This window comes from Sardina pilchardus, chromosome 8 (assembly GCF_963854185.1).
Source record: "Sardina pilchardus chromosome 8, fSarPil1.1, whole genome shotgun sequence".
Taxonomy (NCBI): Eukaryota; Metazoa; Chordata; class Actinopteri; order Clupeiformes; family Clupeidae; genus Sardina; species Sardina pilchardus.
In genome coordinates this window covers 34611245-34628743 of record NC_085001.1, presented here as the reverse complement: position 1 = coordinate 34628743, position 17499 = coordinate 34611245, and the positions used below count along the sequence as shown (strand labels likewise).

The following is a 17499-nucleotide window of genomic DNA, read 5'->3' as shown; positions in this document are numbered from 1 at the left end:
GAAAAAAACTCTGTTACCATGGATACTCCAAACAAACTCAACTGAAGAATCAACACGTCACGTGAACTAGCTTGCAGAAAACAACTTTGTATTAGGCTATATCTAGGTTCTACACAGTCTATGATTATATCAGAAACAAGCCTGTAGTTTGCTTGCTGTAGCCTAATTTATTAAACGAAAGAGTTGCTTTCTGCCAGCTAGAAATAGTTCACCTGACGTGGTATTCTTCAGCGGAGTTTGTTTGTAGTAGCCTATGCTAACCCAGCTGTTTCTAACTGGTAAAGAAAATTTCCGCGCATCTGTATACAAATGTCAGAGTTGACAACTCTTACGCACCTGGCTGGACACTCACGCTTTCAGCATCAATCTCGCGCTCTCACACACACGCAAGAAATGTCATTCCAAATCCATTCTTCTTTTAACTGCAATCTGTTCGTTATCAGTTAGGTGACGATTACCGGTGAAACGGTAAATCATGACAGAAACGTTGACTATAACAATTACCGTGTTCATTTCAAATATTATTATTATCACGGTTGATAAACACGGTGTGGAAACCGTGTGTTAAATTCCTCCTAGCTTCACCCGAGCCTGCATTTGACATAGGCCTGTAGCCTTCTTTGAAACAAAAATGGTAGGCTATCCTACTGATTCTGTTGTCTAAATGATGGATTTAACCACGATTCGGTGTAGGCTACACCTGTTTTAAAAAGGCGGAACATTTTCATTGCAAATGTGCGCTGTATCATATAGCCACTCTGCGTCTTTTTATGTAGGCTAGGCTACGTTCACATTAAATCCATTCCACTAACGTTATCAGGAAAATACCGTAACGTTTTATTTTGAGCACTGGTTGTCACTCATTGGATATAACAGATATACCAAACTCCAAGACAAGTAATGGTAGAGTAAGCACCCAGCCAATTGAACATGACCAAGGAAAAAGTGAATGGGACAACTCACAATGCCATGCCACGGTAGTAGGCTACCTACATCATAGAAGTTAACATGGCTGGACTCTCATCTTTTCTATTACACCAGAAATACTTGTCTTTACCTTTGTTAGTTTTTCGAAAATTCATGTTATTTAATGAAAACATTGTATCCTTGAACTATGCGTGACTATTTTGTTAAAACCGAATGAAACCTTTATGTTCACGTACGGTACTTCTTAAAGTGACAGGCACTCAGTTAGACCTACACACCACCCCTGTAATATCATTAATTAAAGACAAGTGTAATCAATATGAAGTATTCAAATTACTGAATATTTTAAGCTACAAGCAATTATGCAGATCCTAAAATGCTATAAATTGTTAACAAAATGTATACAAATTCTGAATTCAAAATATGAAATAGAAACAAAACAAGCCATTTTCTGTGTGTGTGGAGGGTTTGAGCAGAGACTATGATTGCCACTCCTGTGAATGATCTGTATCCTGCTTAAGGCAATAAGGTTTTCAAGGAAAATTCATAATGCTCCTAAATTTTTTTCTGTGCTCCTAAATGTTTTCATTTAGGAGCACCTGTGCTAAGCGTACAGCCCTGCCCCCAGAGTGTAGCTGTAGCTGCCTGGCTGCATTGGATGTAGCAACTTGAGCGAATTGATTTCGTTTTGTTTCTTACTCTGTGACCTCTAGAAATGGAGATCTAGGCTATGTGAAAACTCGCTGGATTTCTCTTTTGTAATTGTGTGTTATACAAATAAGAGTGCCAGCTGAAATGGGAACCCTGCAAAGTATTTTTTTTTATTACATTTGTCTTACAGTTATAGTCTCAACGTTTTTATTAGTAATTCATTCTGTTTATCCCCCAGAGACAAGAAATACCAGTCTGATCACCTAGGATCACCATTCAATTTCAATGCTCTTTTGAATGATAATAACAACCATAGTATGACAGTCGAACTAGGAAGCAGGCTTCGCAACAATGGAATCAACTGTAAACAAGCTTATACCCATCGTTATCACAACAGTCAGTAACCAAAGAAAGTAGTACAACAAACTCAGATTCAATTTATAACTTTGCTTCACATTGTAAAGTTCTTTGCCTCCACCTTAATTGTGTACATGGAGCTGTTATCCCTCACATAAATATCTTCACAGCAATATCTTCACACATCTAAACTGCAGTCACATACACACTACATGACACAGGTAGGCCTGGTATTGTAACAAGTAGGCTACAAATAGGCTACAAATACACACGTGCTGGGTGACAACCAAGAGCTTTCTTTATTAATTTGCCTCTGCCCAATCCAACTCTTTTTTTCTATTTGTATTAACATTATGAGCTCTTGTGTCTTATTATCTTATGTCTGGCACATCAGAGTGCCAGGTACTATGCAGCTGTCTTTGCTACAGTAGTTTGTTGCCAATACAGTTGATCAATATCCCCCCACATTATGGACACTTATGTAAATAGCATGAGGTGTGGTCAGGTGCAGCCATCATGCCTTGCTATTTTGATGCCACTGAAAATGATGCCTCTTCTTAAGAAGCACAGTTACGGTTATTTTGAGAGTGCAAGGTCAAGAAGTCTTGCTTGTGATCTGTCTAGAGGCAAGACCCAATGAGACCCTGGCAATGAAATGCAAAGTTATTGGGTTAAGTGTTTTGTTCCCCTACAAATGCAATTATTAGGTTATTACAGACTTTTGTATATTCTGCTTGTCAAACACACGCACCTATTTTAGCAAAGAAAGCTTTGGTGGAATACTGCTATTTCAAAGAAAATTGTGTGTGTGAGCAATGTGTTAACTCGTCATCATAACACCATGTTCCTTGCTTTTAAAGGAATGCCAGATGGCAACCTCAGTGGTTTATTGGATGTCATGCCCATAATTAATTAACATAAGAACATCCCTTTTGAACCATGTGCCAGGCGTCAGATCACTTGTTCCATTGTCAAACTAGCAAAGTGGACTGGACACATCCAGATGCACTTAAACCACATGCCTCAGACCATGTGTCGTCAAAATAGGGAGCTACATGTTTGTTGTAAGAAAGGGCTGCATAGCCACCTGCTTGTATTAGCATATATTTCTCACAGTTTCATGTGACAGGAAAATGTAGCATCCTCAGTTTCACCAGGTGATTCCTTTTCCTTGAGAAACCTTGACAAAACCACTGTAGTGTCAAATTAGATTGGATCAATAGCTGTAGTCCAATGACTACAGTGAAAACAATATTACCCAGATACAGAGTTAATGCTTTATCTGAACCATGGCTACATTATCCTGAGGGTTACATGGAGTACAAGACCAAGCCTCAGGGAGATTGTAGGGAGCAACTGACATACATTAATATTGAAGACATTATTTGTCTGTTTACTCAATGTTTTGATCATATGAGAAATTAGAATTTGTTGCTAGTGAATGCAAATATGAATGTCAATAACAATGGAAAAGTATTAATTCAAATACAACTACAATTTGGATGAAAGCATCTGCTAAATTAATAAATGTACATGTTAATGTAAAATGGTTTTACAGCGCTCAAGACCTCACTTAGGTGACAGTGGCTAGGGAAAAACTTCTTGTTACTGACTTCAAGTGTAAATCATATAAAAATAAATATATTCAGAGGCATGATTGTATGTCAACAAAGACAAAAACATCATTGCAAACATGTTACCTGTTACCACCATGGGGGCTTTTTTGAACTTGGAAATGGGTAAAGTAGTTAACTTAAATTTGAGATATGCTGTCATTTTGAACCCAAATATCTCATTCTGAACCCTCATTCGATCATACTTTGTATGCTTTCTTATTTGGGGGGAGGAAATGTTTCCTTTCTGTTTGTTGCCTGGATAGTTGGTTGGTTTGACAGAATCATGTAAAAACTACTAGCCAATTTCCACGAAACTTGGTGGAAATGTCTAGAATGGAACTGCAGACTCAACCCTGTCAAAATAAAACCCACTGTTCTGTTTGAACACATGCAGCAGAAAATAAAGCGTGACCCCACACTGTAGGTGTCCCACAAGTCAGATCTGCTTCAACATTTAATGGGATCCTCCTTGGCCCATGCAAGACACTTGCACCAAGGTTCATGAACAATGGGTCTAATAGAAAATCCTGCTAAAAACAACAAAAACACATGGGTGAGAGGTAATGATGAAAACCGCCTTTGTTGATTTAAACATAATGATGCTGATCTATGAATATCAAATGACATATGGTACTGATTGATTGGAAGATATCCATATAATTACACTTGATACCAACAAATGAATGAGCAAAACCTTCCTTCAAAATAAGTACATGCTGAATTTTTGTTTCTCCTCTGTAGTGTTTTGTTCTATTTCTTGTCCATTCAGTCATCAGGGTTACAGTTTGGATTGAGGACACCACCAGGGCTGTTGGCAGAGTCTCGACCCATCATCTCTTGGCCCCACTCGCAGTGACTGGACTCCTGCAGGCCACGTCCTGTGGTCTCAATAGGCAGCATGCAGGAGGCAATCGCTGCCAGCAGACAACAGCAGCAGTACACAGACAGGGTGAGATACACCGATGACTCCAACATTACCTGAGATAATAACAGAAAGCACATTACATTAAAGACAACATTGTTATGCTAGGGCTACATTTCAGATGACATTCCGAGTAATTATGATGATGTTTGTACTACAAAATTAAAGTAGCAATATCATGTATCAAGGGTGCATACACTTACAAATGATTCATATTTATTAAAACGTAACCTTTGGGTACTAGCTAGTGTGCATACTAACTTGTTTTAAAGGAACAAGTAATATCATCACTCTTGTACTTTCAGTTTCACTTTGGAGTGAGGATATTACTGCGCCGAGTCTAAGTGCTCCCAATTGTTATTCCACCACACAACATATTTTCCCCTCTTACCCGCTTTTGTCTCACCATATTTGGTCGTGTGACTACTTGTGTTACTGTATTTTAATAGGGAAAACATGGAGGTGTTTGGTCGTTTCTAAATTCATCTCTGTTTGGATCCTATTGAATTGAACTGGGCTAACTAAGCGCTATCAAAGTAGCGCCGTGCGCCAGAGCCAGTGAGTGCACGCATTGAAACGTGAGAGGTACTGTATGTCAACTCGTCTTAGTTAAGGGAATAACATAGTTTAATATGAAAAAACGGTGAAGTGTTCCTTTAACTAAGACGAGTTGATACATACCTCTCACGTTTCAATGAGTGCACTCACTGGCTCACGTTTTATTTTGTCTCACCATACTTGGTCGTGTGACTACTAAGGGAATAACATAGTTATTCATAGTATGTGAAGTATCATAGTATGTGAAGTGTTCCTTTAAGGATGTTTGACATTACATACTGTTTTATGAGAATAGATTCCAGAGACTTGGTAAAAAATATTTCATGACAAATGACAATACATTAAAGGAGTGTATAGTCCCAAAGCAGCATGCAAATTCTGTTGCCATGTTCTGAATCAACTGGACAACTTCACTGTTCAGAATTCTAAATGATCGATTTTTACCAAATTACACATAGAAACATGCTGCTGTATACCAAGTTGGCATTCATAAGTACAATCAAGCACATGTTGTGTATTGGGATTGTATCTTAAATATCTATTTGCAGAAGAACTAAAACATAGATGTATTAAGTAGGCCAACAGTTTCGGCATGAAATATGAAGTTTGCCTACTTAAGATTCACTGTAAGAAGTAATTGTGTTTTACTGCACCTGTGCCACAAAAGGTGTAATAAGAGCCCCGACTCTCGCCATTCCACTGCTTGTGCCCAAACCCAGGGCTCTGGTGGCTGTAGGGTACACCTTTAAAAGACATTATAATCACGAGAGAGAGTCATTGTTTGCATTTGGTATAAAAAGTTCTCAGGAAATCATAAAGGAAATGAGGACAAGGAGGCAACAAGGACATGGAGTTGCAGAATGCTGTTTTCGTCATTTACACGTTCAGGTTAGTTATCAGCCTGCTCTGCACTCACTAGCCTATTTTGGAGCTGGCCAAACAGTGCTGGCCTGTATCTTATTTTGCCTTTGTACTGTGGAATTGAATTAGTGAGTCTTTAATTATTAGTTTTCCTTACGCTGCACATAACATGAACCATCTTGCTTTTTAAAACGCCACTCTGCTTGGTGGTAAGGCTATTTGGCCTAGTTCGATTGTCATAGCAACCGGAAATGTCAAGATAGCAACAGATACATTTTAATTGAATGTTTTAATCAAATTAAAAACTAAATTGATCAATTGTCAAAATATTATTGTTTATAATATTAAATCAATGTGGTGCAAATGAGGCTGGATTAGGTTAATTTATCAAACGTGATCAGCAAGGGCAGGCAAAATAGGAATTATGAGAACCGTGTAGACTCTATGTTTTCAACTGCTAGTGACGCCCCTAATCTAATCCACTTTCCTAAAACTAAAATAGGTATCAAAGTAGGGTAGATGAGCAGTTTACCTCTGGGGTATAAACATAAGCAGCCTGGAAACCTCCTGCAATGAAAGCTCTTGCGATGAATATCAGCACAGTCAGAAACGTCCTGCCACAGACAGATAGGACCAGCTGTTACAATCACAGTCTCCACAATGTTTAGCTCCAAATGTTATAATACTGTCATCTTTTAATATACAGTAGTACCAGTTTCTTTTTTATATAGTTTACACACCCTGTATGTAATGAAATATTGGTCAGAAAAATGCTGATAACCTCTTTTATTTACAGATAGTGATGAAGCAATCATCATCACAATCATCACATCAACTGTTGCAAAAGACTATGAGCTGGCATTGATGCTAAAGGAGGTAGTAATACGATATATAAACTTTTGAATTCCTTACTACTATTTTTTTTTTTTGTAATGATCACACGATTATGTGATGCCTTATGGTTTAATTTGGATCCCATTTAAAAGAAGTTGTGTTTGCCTGATCAATTTAGCTTTCTTCAAAGAATGGTACACATCTCCGCTTGCAGCAGCTAAGCTTGGCACACTTGAGTGAACAAAAGGAACCAGGTAAGGGTGGTGTCAGTGATGGACCGTCAGGGCCTCCAAGGCTTATTCTACAGACCTAATTATTTTTCTGCGTAACTGTTGAAAATCATGGATTCTTACTGTTTACATGACCTGTCGGTCATTCAGAAATATCAATCTCCAACTCCAGAAAAATTACTTGAATGCAAAGTCGGATAGGATTTTATGCTCAGAGATGCTCAATCACACTCTCCAATCATGGTGGCCTTCATTGCAACAAGGTAACCAGAGGCAAACCTCAAATAGGTTACAAATAGGCAAGGTGATTTATCACTAAAACATTTAATGTGTGCTCACCTCCCTACACAAGCATAGAGTAGCAAAATACAGAAGGAGAAGATGAAAAAACACAGTGCCATGGTCTTTCTTCTACCAATGCGATCAATTGCCCACAAGGTCACCAGCAGACCTGTGTGAATCAAAACAGCAGATTAGAAACTATCCTGAATTAAGACAATGTATGGAGCAAGCTTTGAGATGAAGCAATTACCTGGGAATTCTGAAAGAGTGGTCCACAGTAGGTCTTTGTAGTCATCCGAGTTTAGGTATTTACACTCCAGGCTACAGACTGGCTCTTTACTGGCTCTGGAACCTGGAAAGGACATCTAATGAAACTTTATCTCAAGTTCCTGTCACAGAATAGATCATTTGGGACACAAATACAGACAGTCCTCTCTTCAAGACACACCTCCACAAGTATCTCCCTCCTGGAAAAGCTCTGTTGTCAGCAGAACAAGACCATAGTAAGAGAATGCATTCGAGAACCTAGAACAGATGTTTCAACTGTCATTTACAGATAGGGTAACATGAGTGAAACATTTCACAATTCATTATGGGATAGAGCAGCATTAAAGCCTCAGAACTATTTCTAAATGTTCTAAAATCTAACTGGCACAACTCCTCAGCCTCATAAGAATGGCATTGAACGTAAGGCAATGAAAGTAATTAAGAATCTAGTGTGTGTGTGTGTGTGTGTGTGTGTGTGTGTGTGTGTGTGTGTGTGTGTGTGTGTGTGTGTGAACACAACAGACCTAAAGTGTACTTATTTGCCGTCTATAGGGGTTTGGCAGTTCAGCTGCAATATACAGTACAGTAGTGTGCTTGACATACCACTCCCAGTAAGCCTTACAAAGTAAACGAAAAATGGCCTATATTCATTTTGTGCACACAAACATGTTCAAATAAGTAAAAAATGACACTTCCTGTTTTCTGGACTCACATAGGCCTAGAGTTTGTCTGAGGTGCTCTTTGGATGGGATGGGACACATTAATTTAAGAAATACAAGAAAAACTAAAGCCCTCTCTTAAAGGCCGGTGCCCACCGGACACGTAGACGGCACGGCGCGCCAATAAACAAATTAGAACTCCATCGTTTCCAATAGAGCAAAGCATACTAGAAACGTCTGCCGCGCACAGAGATAGAAAACTATTCTAAAATCCGCCCAGACAGCCGAACACCGCTGAACGTTGTGTTCGGTGGGCGCCGGGCTTAAGAGTCGATATTGTCATGGTTTTTTGATGTTTAAAAATTACAACATTATGATAATGAAACCCTAAAATGCCACATGACCTTCACTACCAACAGTAATGTACCTACAGTAAGCAAAATGTATACTGTACATCAGCTGTTACCATCATACCATCATACCAGTTGATATGGTTGCCGTTGTCTGGAACATTTATATAAAAATCTCTATGTCTTACCAGATAAACCATAATAGAATTGTAGTCCAACGAAAGTGTGGGGAAAATAGGTCCTGAAATTTCCCTCGGTCCTCCTTTTGACAAAGTCACAATAACATTATTAATGGTGTCACAGTAACTAAAACAATCAAAACTTAGAATATCAATTTTACACTCACCTGTTCACTAGGTTTCACTGTACACAGTACAAGAACAAAAACATAGGTTTGAATAAGTATGTTAAGTAGTCATATTGGCTTTGTTAAGGTGTCTTTTGTTCCCCCACCCATTTGGTTGATGATTCGCAGGACACCGGACCACTGATGCACATGAAATGACAAGGTTTTCTTCTATGTGGGGTCATGTGCCTTCATGTTAAACCCCCACCCCAAGTTTTTGCTCGACGACCAACCATATTTTGTGCAATCTTGGGGACATTCAACCAGAACATGTACATTTTTCTGTCCTAGAATTGTTGTAATGAATAAAACATGTATAATCTAAAAACTGACTAAATGATTGATAGTTAATTAACCTAATTTTAACCACCGTTTTCCGTCAAACGCTGTCACAAATATGAATTCCACACATATGTTGCCACATGTTCTTTTTCTTGCATTACATAGATGTTGATACCATAAGGAACAACAATGAACCATACAAAGAGTTTTACCAATATCCAACCTCATACTAATGGTAAGAAATTGACTTTGTTTTTGATGTCCACTACAACACATTTCAAGTGTAGTGTTTAGGGTTATGGTAAACCATACATTTTCAGAATTAAGTTATCTTGTGTAATACTATTATGCAGTTAACAAGCATATTTACCAGGTGGTGCTACATACTAGTCTGGCCACACCCACCTTTCTCCTTTCAAGTAGATATCAGTCTGAATGAAACACTAAAATTTCAGGCCAATCAACAATGAGATTGTATGACAAAATCAAAACTGACTGTGGCAAATGGTAGAAGCAATGACTACAGGCTACAAACATAAAAAAAAATTGTATTTGGAAAACGCAGAAATTGACAGCAAATATCGAATCTCTGATCAATGTGATTGCTAAGGGTGGACCGATGATTTCAAAGTTAATGCTATGTCTACACCCTGGTCTAGGCGCTGGACTTTATTCCAAATAGGCACACTACCATACACAGTAACAACACGAATACACACACCCTTGTTGTCTCACATACTTTGCCACCTAGTCAAGGTATCACATTCAATCATATACTGTATCATATCATATTCAAAAATACTAATTATTGACTGGGTGCCGCTGGAGAGTTTTGGCGCCATGACATACAAAAGTTTTGAAAAATAACCTCTTAAACTAATTGATACATTTACTTAAAATATATTCCATGCCTTCATAGCATATTACAGTACAGCCTATAGAGATTGAGAACGTGACGTAAAACGCATTTTGGGAATTGGCGGCCCAAAACTAATGTAGTTTTACTGGTGTGCGGGAACAAAATAGTGCAGTTGTCGAAATGCCGTTTACCTGCTGTGTTATAAATTTCAATAGAGTAACATGAAGCTTATCTTTTATCGTTTTCCAGCGTGGAAAAATAATAGTACACGCCATGTTTCAGAGGTGAAAAAAAAGACGAGGAATGGCATGGATAGCAGCAGCAAGGAAGCGCAAGATTATGTTCTGTTTTTCACACTATTTTTTCACGCTTAGTTTTCATTATTATCATGCCAGATCATAGACCCAGAACAGTAGTTTACATGGGCTGGCATCAGGCGAGCCAAACATACCCATAATTCTTTGTGTTTTGATGATGTTGGTCACATGTCATAGCGATCTCTACAAAAACCTACATAGGTTGTTATATTCAACTAATTTTAAGTCTATTGTGAATTTAATTTAATCACATACCACAACAATGGAATAAGCCTCCTGAACAAGTGCTGAATAATGTAAAGGTCTAATCAGGTCACAGCTGTTAAACTCACCTTAACATGACATTTACTGAGGGTAAAAAACCTGAAATATTATAAACCTTATCTTATAGGCTAAACAAAGCAACACTGTCAGGAATAGGACGGTTTTAGGCCTGCCACTAGTCTGTAGGCAAGGCAAGGGTAGCTCACTGCAAATAAACAATTGTAACATCTAAATGATCTGTTTATCTTGTTTTTTTATTCAATATTAATTTAAAGGGGTAGTTAGGAATTTTGGACCTCTTTTCCAGTGTGTCATTAATCAGTGGAGACCGTTTTTAGCACATTTCATCCAGCGCAAGTCAGCGGTACAGTATGTGCTAGCCTGCCACTACCCATATGAAAAAGAAATAGAAAAAACTTACAGTATACTGCCAGCAATGTGTTTTACAAAACTTGTAAGATTTACTCTTGAAAGTGGCCCCTTTCTCGTTTTCCTCATACAATGTCATACACAGATTTCCTAAGGATCTTATAATGGTTTCACTGTCATATATAAATCTATCAGGATTCAGATAAAACATGGTAAAATTGTGTATGATTTGTCTATTTCTTTTCCATTTGGGTTGGAAGCTTGTCCCATATAAGACCATTATAAGATCATTAGTAAATCTGTGTAACCTGAAACATATAAAACTTAACTGTAAGGGCTATATATGACATGTATGAGGAAAACGAGAAAGGGGCCACTTTCAAGAGTGAAGAGTGAAGAGTGGCCCTTTAATGAAACTGGAATCCACTTAAGGCGAGACACTGCAGGTGAATAGGGTAACATTTTTAAGTTAAAGATATCTTCATGAAACTTCACCAGCTGATTACTCACATAAATGTGTGAAAAAAATGTATTGCAAGTTTTATGTAATGTAATGTTTAAATATGCTAATTAGGCGTTTTTTCATTAAGTATGCGCATTAGTATGCTAATTTGCATATATTTCAAACCACGAAAACTCAACATTAGACAAAGCCAGGTCCAAAATTCTTTTTTCATTTTGTAAATATAGTAGATTCAAAGACATGTTCAGAGGGGTTTATGGATATTTCATTTTGTTTTCCAGTAAACCTGAAAAAATTGCCAATACCCATAAAATTTAGATTTTCGCCTCATTTTTAAGAATAAAATGTCATATAAATCAGGCTTAGAATGATAAATCAACAAACCCCTCTGGACAAGTCTTCACAATTTACTTAGGAATAAAACTGGAAAGTTTGGTGTATGTAGGTGATACAGAAGTGGAGTTTTTGAGCTTAGAGTGGGAGAGGAAACCGGAGGAAACTCGTTTCGAGAAAACAGCCTTGAAACCATAGAAACACAGCCATTGAGATACCGTTCTAAAGCCTAGACCCGCCTATGAACTTTCGCGATTGGTTGCTAATACAAAGGAAATGCCCATATTTGGATGAATAGCGTCATGCACTTGGAACAGGGCTTTCCAACGGTGTCACACACGATATGCTTCAGATCACAGTCGCGGTAGGACATGACACTTAAGAATGGGAACTTTTGGTGAAATTAGGAAAAATATATAGGCGCGAATAGACAAAATGTCACGAAATAAACACCTAAATGTGCAAATCGGACTTTGTTGTAGCAGGGTGAAAGAATACATGCTAAGGTAGCAAACTAGCACAAAATCTCAAAATTGGCCGATGCATGGAAAAACAATATTTTCACCTGCCGTGTCTCGCCTTAATCCTATTTCCCACCTTCTTACTGCAGAAAGTGATTACAAATGCAAGGAATTATCAGTGCATGAAAATGCAAAATATATGATATAAAATATCATACTAAAAACAAATAATGCAGAGATAGTTACAATGGCGTTGCTAGGGTACATATGATGGTTGCTATGCCAAATAAGATGGTTGCTATGCTGGTTTTTAGGGTAATCATGTTGGTTGCTATGGTGGTTGCTATGGTTGACATTATAGTGGGTGTGGTTGCTGGGTTGTAGAGTAATTAAGATGTTACTAGGGTGTTGCTAGGGTACATATTGTGGTTGCTTTGCCAAATAAAGTGGTTGCTCTGCTGATTGCAAGGGTAATCATGTTGGTTGCTAGGTTGACATTACAGTGGTGGTTATCAGGTTGTCACTAGGGTAATTAACATGGTTGATAGGGTACATATAGTGGCTGCTATGCCAAATTAAGTGGTTGCTATGCTGGTTGCTACATTAATAATGTTAATAGATCATGCTGGGGTCCACAAGGAAGGCCAATTGAATATAGTCTCACAATATGATGCTGTATCGTAGACCATACTGTCTCACATTATGATGCTGTATCGTAGACCGTACTGTCTCACAATATGATGCTGTATTGTAGACAGTACTGTCTCATAATATGATGGTGTATTACTGCCCTACAAAGCAAAAAGGCAGTAACTGCCAACTGAAAAAACAGAAAGAAATTACCATAAAGTTATCCTGCTGTTCAGCCTAAGTAGTTGTAGGTGAATTATTGGACATGTGGAGGTTTTGTTACTTAACATTAACTTATTTTTGGTAAATATCAATCTTCATAACAAGTTGAATGTTATGAAAATTATAATAAAAAAAAATAGACCAAAAACGCAGTTACTGCCTTCTTGCTTACCATACTGTGACCGGTAGGTGAGGTCACAGGCTTTCTTTTACTGTCTGTGGTCACCAGTACATGATTACATTAGTACATGAACGTTATTTTCATTCAAGTATTAAGTAATGTTATACATATCTTGATAACGTTATTGTTTTAGTCGGAAATTGCTCGGTTTATTGTGCCCACCCTTATCAAAAAGTCCTATAGGATTCCAATCAGATTTTAGCAACAATCTAAAAACAATGGCATTGCTACGCAGAGGATTATGGTCATTTCTGTTCACCCGAGAAGCCACAGATGCATCCTTGATTCTTAATTCTTGCTCGGCAGAGTTTGATCACCTGTCCTTGAAAAGGTGGCCAATGAGAATGCTTCCTTGACTTTGGAATACGGCAAGAGCGTTCATCACTGGGGAAGTCAGTGACTGGTGGCTTTTGTTTGTTGGACAGTTGTATAAGGACGGGTGACGGTATTGATACTCTTTTTCATGCCGCCTAGTGGAGTGTGCACTCAAGCATTAAGGGGGGAGGCAATCCTGACACTTCGTATGCTAGATTGATGACTTCTACTAGCCAGTGGGTGAGCCTCTGTTTTGAAAGTGCAAGGCCAGTCATTTGAGTTCCGTAGCAGACTAACAGCTGCCTGGTTATGTGGCCATTCCTCTCCCTGCTGAACGTAGGGTGGAAAGCAGGTAGTTTGATTATTTTGCGGGGCGCTGTCACTCGCTTGACCTTGAAGTTAGGGCAATGAGAAGGAGAGTCTTAAATGATAGCATAGAAAAGCTCAAAGAGTGCTGGAGATATAAGGTCCCATGACATTGATGAAGTACTGAAGTGTACAGTGACCGAAGGTGCTGTGGGCCTCTTAGGTAGTGAAAAGCAAGGGGATGTGCTTCTGGCATTATTCGGTTTCAGCATAAAGTGGCAAGCAGACATAGCAGCCAAACCTTTAGCGTGGAAGCAGAGTAGCTAAGTTCTAATAAATGCTATAAGAACTTTCCAGTGGCAGCTCCTGAAAAAATCTCGGGAGGCCATTTTTCTGATAACGATTAAGGTGACCCATCCATGTACATTAAACAACACAATATAAATTTGTTGCTAGATGATTATTAACTCATACAGTGATACCTCTCGGACGTGGCACAAAGCCTAATTATCAGGTTACCTGGATTTAATATAGCAAGTCCATACATTTGTTCATTCTATATTATGCTTTTAAAATGAAATGTGCTGCGGGGAAGCATTGGGGAAGTCAGTTTAGGTTGTCCTACAGACATAGCTGTGTGCATTTTCAGGGAAGAATATTCTGAATATGCGCAGATGTTCCTCCCAATCAGTTCCAAAATAGGTTACATATCAAAGAAAAAGACTGAAATACATATTTTCACAGCAGCATCTTACAGAGGGCCATTGGGGCAGCCGAGGTGTACTGGTTAGCGCATCGGGCTTGTAACCGGAGGGTTGCCGGTTCGATCCCCGACCAGTCCACCACGGCTGAAGTGCCCTTGAGCAAGGCACCTAACCCCTCACTGCTCCCCGAGCGCCGCTGGTTGGGCAGGCAGCTCACTGCTCTGGGTTGTGTGATTCACCTCACTGTGTGTTCACTGTGTGCTGTGTGTTCACTAATTCGGTTAAATTGGGTTAACCTGTTGAGGGGTACGGTCACAAATATGTGATTAGAATGTTCGGTGAACTGAGAGTTCCGCATTATGATGAGACAATTACCCTCCGAGATTTTCCCCACAGACTGTATACAGAACACTGAAACTATAGATCGTTTGCATTGAATTCTAGAAGGAACTTGGAAAATAATTCACTCCTCAACAGGTTAAATGCAGAGAACTGAATTTCCCTCACGGGATCAAAAAAGTATATATTCTATTCTATTCTATTCTATTCTATTCTATTCATTAAAACTTCAGCAATAGGTTTTTTATCTCTTGTGTGACCTATACGCAGAGGATTATGGTCTACTTCGCCCCCCTTTATTTGTTAATATAAAACAAATTCGGACGTTCTCCTTGTCCCCCCCAATGCTAATTAAAATGTTCCTACGCGCCTGGCTACATAAGTTACAGGTGAAAAGCTTTGTAAGAAATGAGCCTAAGAAAAAATGGCATGGCTCCTCAATCAATTATTCCACTCATTCATTTGTTAAATTAATCCAATGTTGTATATAATGTAAAATAGCAGGACACATTTTTTAAATAATGTGCGCTTTGGTGATATCCTGAATTCCAGAAATTGTAGTTCTACAGAAACACTTCTCTCAACAATTGTTCTACTTGTTATTGCCATGCTGTTACAATTTATTGTTTAAAGTGAACACTTCCCTTTACTCTAAAAGATTATTAAACTAAGCTACCTGAAATGTTGTAAAGGTGGTAAAAGCTCTCATTGATCATGCAATTTGAACAAATACCAATGTGCTGTATTTTCAGATGATTACAAGCTGCACTGTGGATTTCTTGGGTTGATTTTTTGGAGAAATTCTCCCATCTAGCAGTGACATGGTATATTGCAACAGATTCACAATTTACTAGCTACGGAAGCTGTTTCATAAATGTCCGCAGACACAATATATCATGAATACACAACCTTATCAAGTATTAATTCTCGTAATGAGAAAAGTAAATATAAATTAGTATTAAGTCTTTGAAACTATAGCTCATACTTCATGCAAGATGAATAATGTTGTTGTGGATTTGATATTTTGGCTTACTGTATATTCAGTATTTTCAAACATTTTTAAATTCTGCTACCTCATAATAACATTTGACAAATGAACCTTACATTTTTCGGTGGCCATACTGTAGGTGTATAGATTTAAACACAATTTGATTTGGTTCTTACTGGGGCTTTTACCTCCAGAAATATCCGGTTTCCCGCAGCCGCGAGCACAACTCTGTCGTTCGGTAACTGACCGACAAACACGAAAGGCAGAGCTAGAATGGCAGGTATGCCCCTCCTTGGCTAGCGTATTGTAAAAATGGAGGCCGAAACATGGCTATCGCCATAGAGCCATATTGTTTTGTTGATGGAAGTAGTTACTCATGAATGAGCACACATTTTTGGAAGAAAACGTGTTTTTGCTAAGAATCGATCCAAACAACTACACAATGGAGCTTTAAAAATGTAAACATGTTTATGGAAATGCAGATTGTTTATGCAGTGTTGACGGATGTGAAGTAACAGTCTTTATTGTTTGTATTTCTATATACCACTGTGATACTTCTAGTATTGACCTATATGCTGCTCCTGTCTTTATGCTGTTGCTGGACATATCTTTTTAAAAATGTGTCCTGTTTAGCTATTTTACATCACATCATTCATCTCTGAGTGTAGGGGTGGAACGACAGAGGTTGCAATGGTGTTAAGACACAGCTGCATCCAAAACATCAACATTCACGCCCATGAGCAGTGGCTGTAATTAAGAAAATATTGGGACACGACAGAAATGTTACCTTCCATCGATTATACTGTAGGTTGGTTGTGTATTGTGTGATGTTTTTCACCATCAACTTATAGCCTGATGTAATTGATACTGGAGTGTTATGAACAACAGAACAACTACCATACAACAACATTTTCTAGACACAGGTGTTACAAGGTCATTGTTTGACTGAAAGATGTGTCGTACCACGGTGGTTTAACAATGACCAAGTTAACTTTTTTAAACGCACCTCATTACATAATTGCAGGTAACTTGATTTGCAGTGTGGTGAGCATTTATGAATAAAGTAAACTTGTTCATACTTTAGATTAGGGGATGCAAAATCCTGCTTCATTCATTTACAAATGAGTTGTAACAAGTGATGTCAATTTATTCTCCATAAAGCACCTTCTGGAACCATGGGAAAGCTAAACTGGTTAGTCTTTGTGTAATACCTAGACTGGGTAAACCCAGCCTGATCTGCCAGTGATTGGATTTCACCCTGCAGCTCAGGCTGGAAACCTGCACATTTATCTCTCTTGCTTCCATTACAAATTTGCAGGGACCAATAACAACCCAGCTTATCCACGTGGCGCACCCGGATCGCTGGTCTGATTGGTTGAAGGACTATCCAAGCAGAGTAATTTGAACTATGTCCATTGATCCTGCCTCTTGTGCAGTAGAAATACAGCACAGATTCTCCAGACCAATGTTCATTGTTCAATCTCAGATTGAGTTTGGTCTGGTGAGAGCTGGGCTATATAATACCCCTGGCTGAAGTGTATAAATATTCAGGAAATATTTAGTCACATACAAATGATTTATAACAGGATCGTTCTTCAGCTTTTTT

At 38.4% G+C, this 17499-nt stretch overlaps 1 protein-coding gene across 1 annotated transcript in view; it reads right to left on the bottom strand.

The window, feature by feature from the left end:
* Positions 1–1736: 1736 nt before the first annotated feature.
* Positions 1737–17499, bottom strand: part of svopa (SV2 related protein a) — a 41413-nt gene continuing 25650 nt past the window's right edge. The window contains exons 10-16 of the mRNA XM_062543758.1: positions 8703–8776; positions 7687–7763; positions 7489–7590; positions 7296–7407; positions 6425–6506; positions 5685–5774; positions 1737–4529 (exon numbers count right to left, since the gene is read on the bottom strand). Of these exons, the coding sequence (XP_062399742.1) occupies positions 4317–4529; positions 5685–5774; positions 6425–6506; positions 7296–7407; positions 7489–7590; positions 7687–7763; positions 8703–8776 (750 nt within the window). The 3' untranslated portion in view covers positions 1737–4316. The remainder of the gene's footprint in view (positions 4530–5684; positions 5775–6424; positions 6507–7295; positions 7408–7488; positions 7591–7686; positions 7764–8702; positions 8777–17499) is intronic.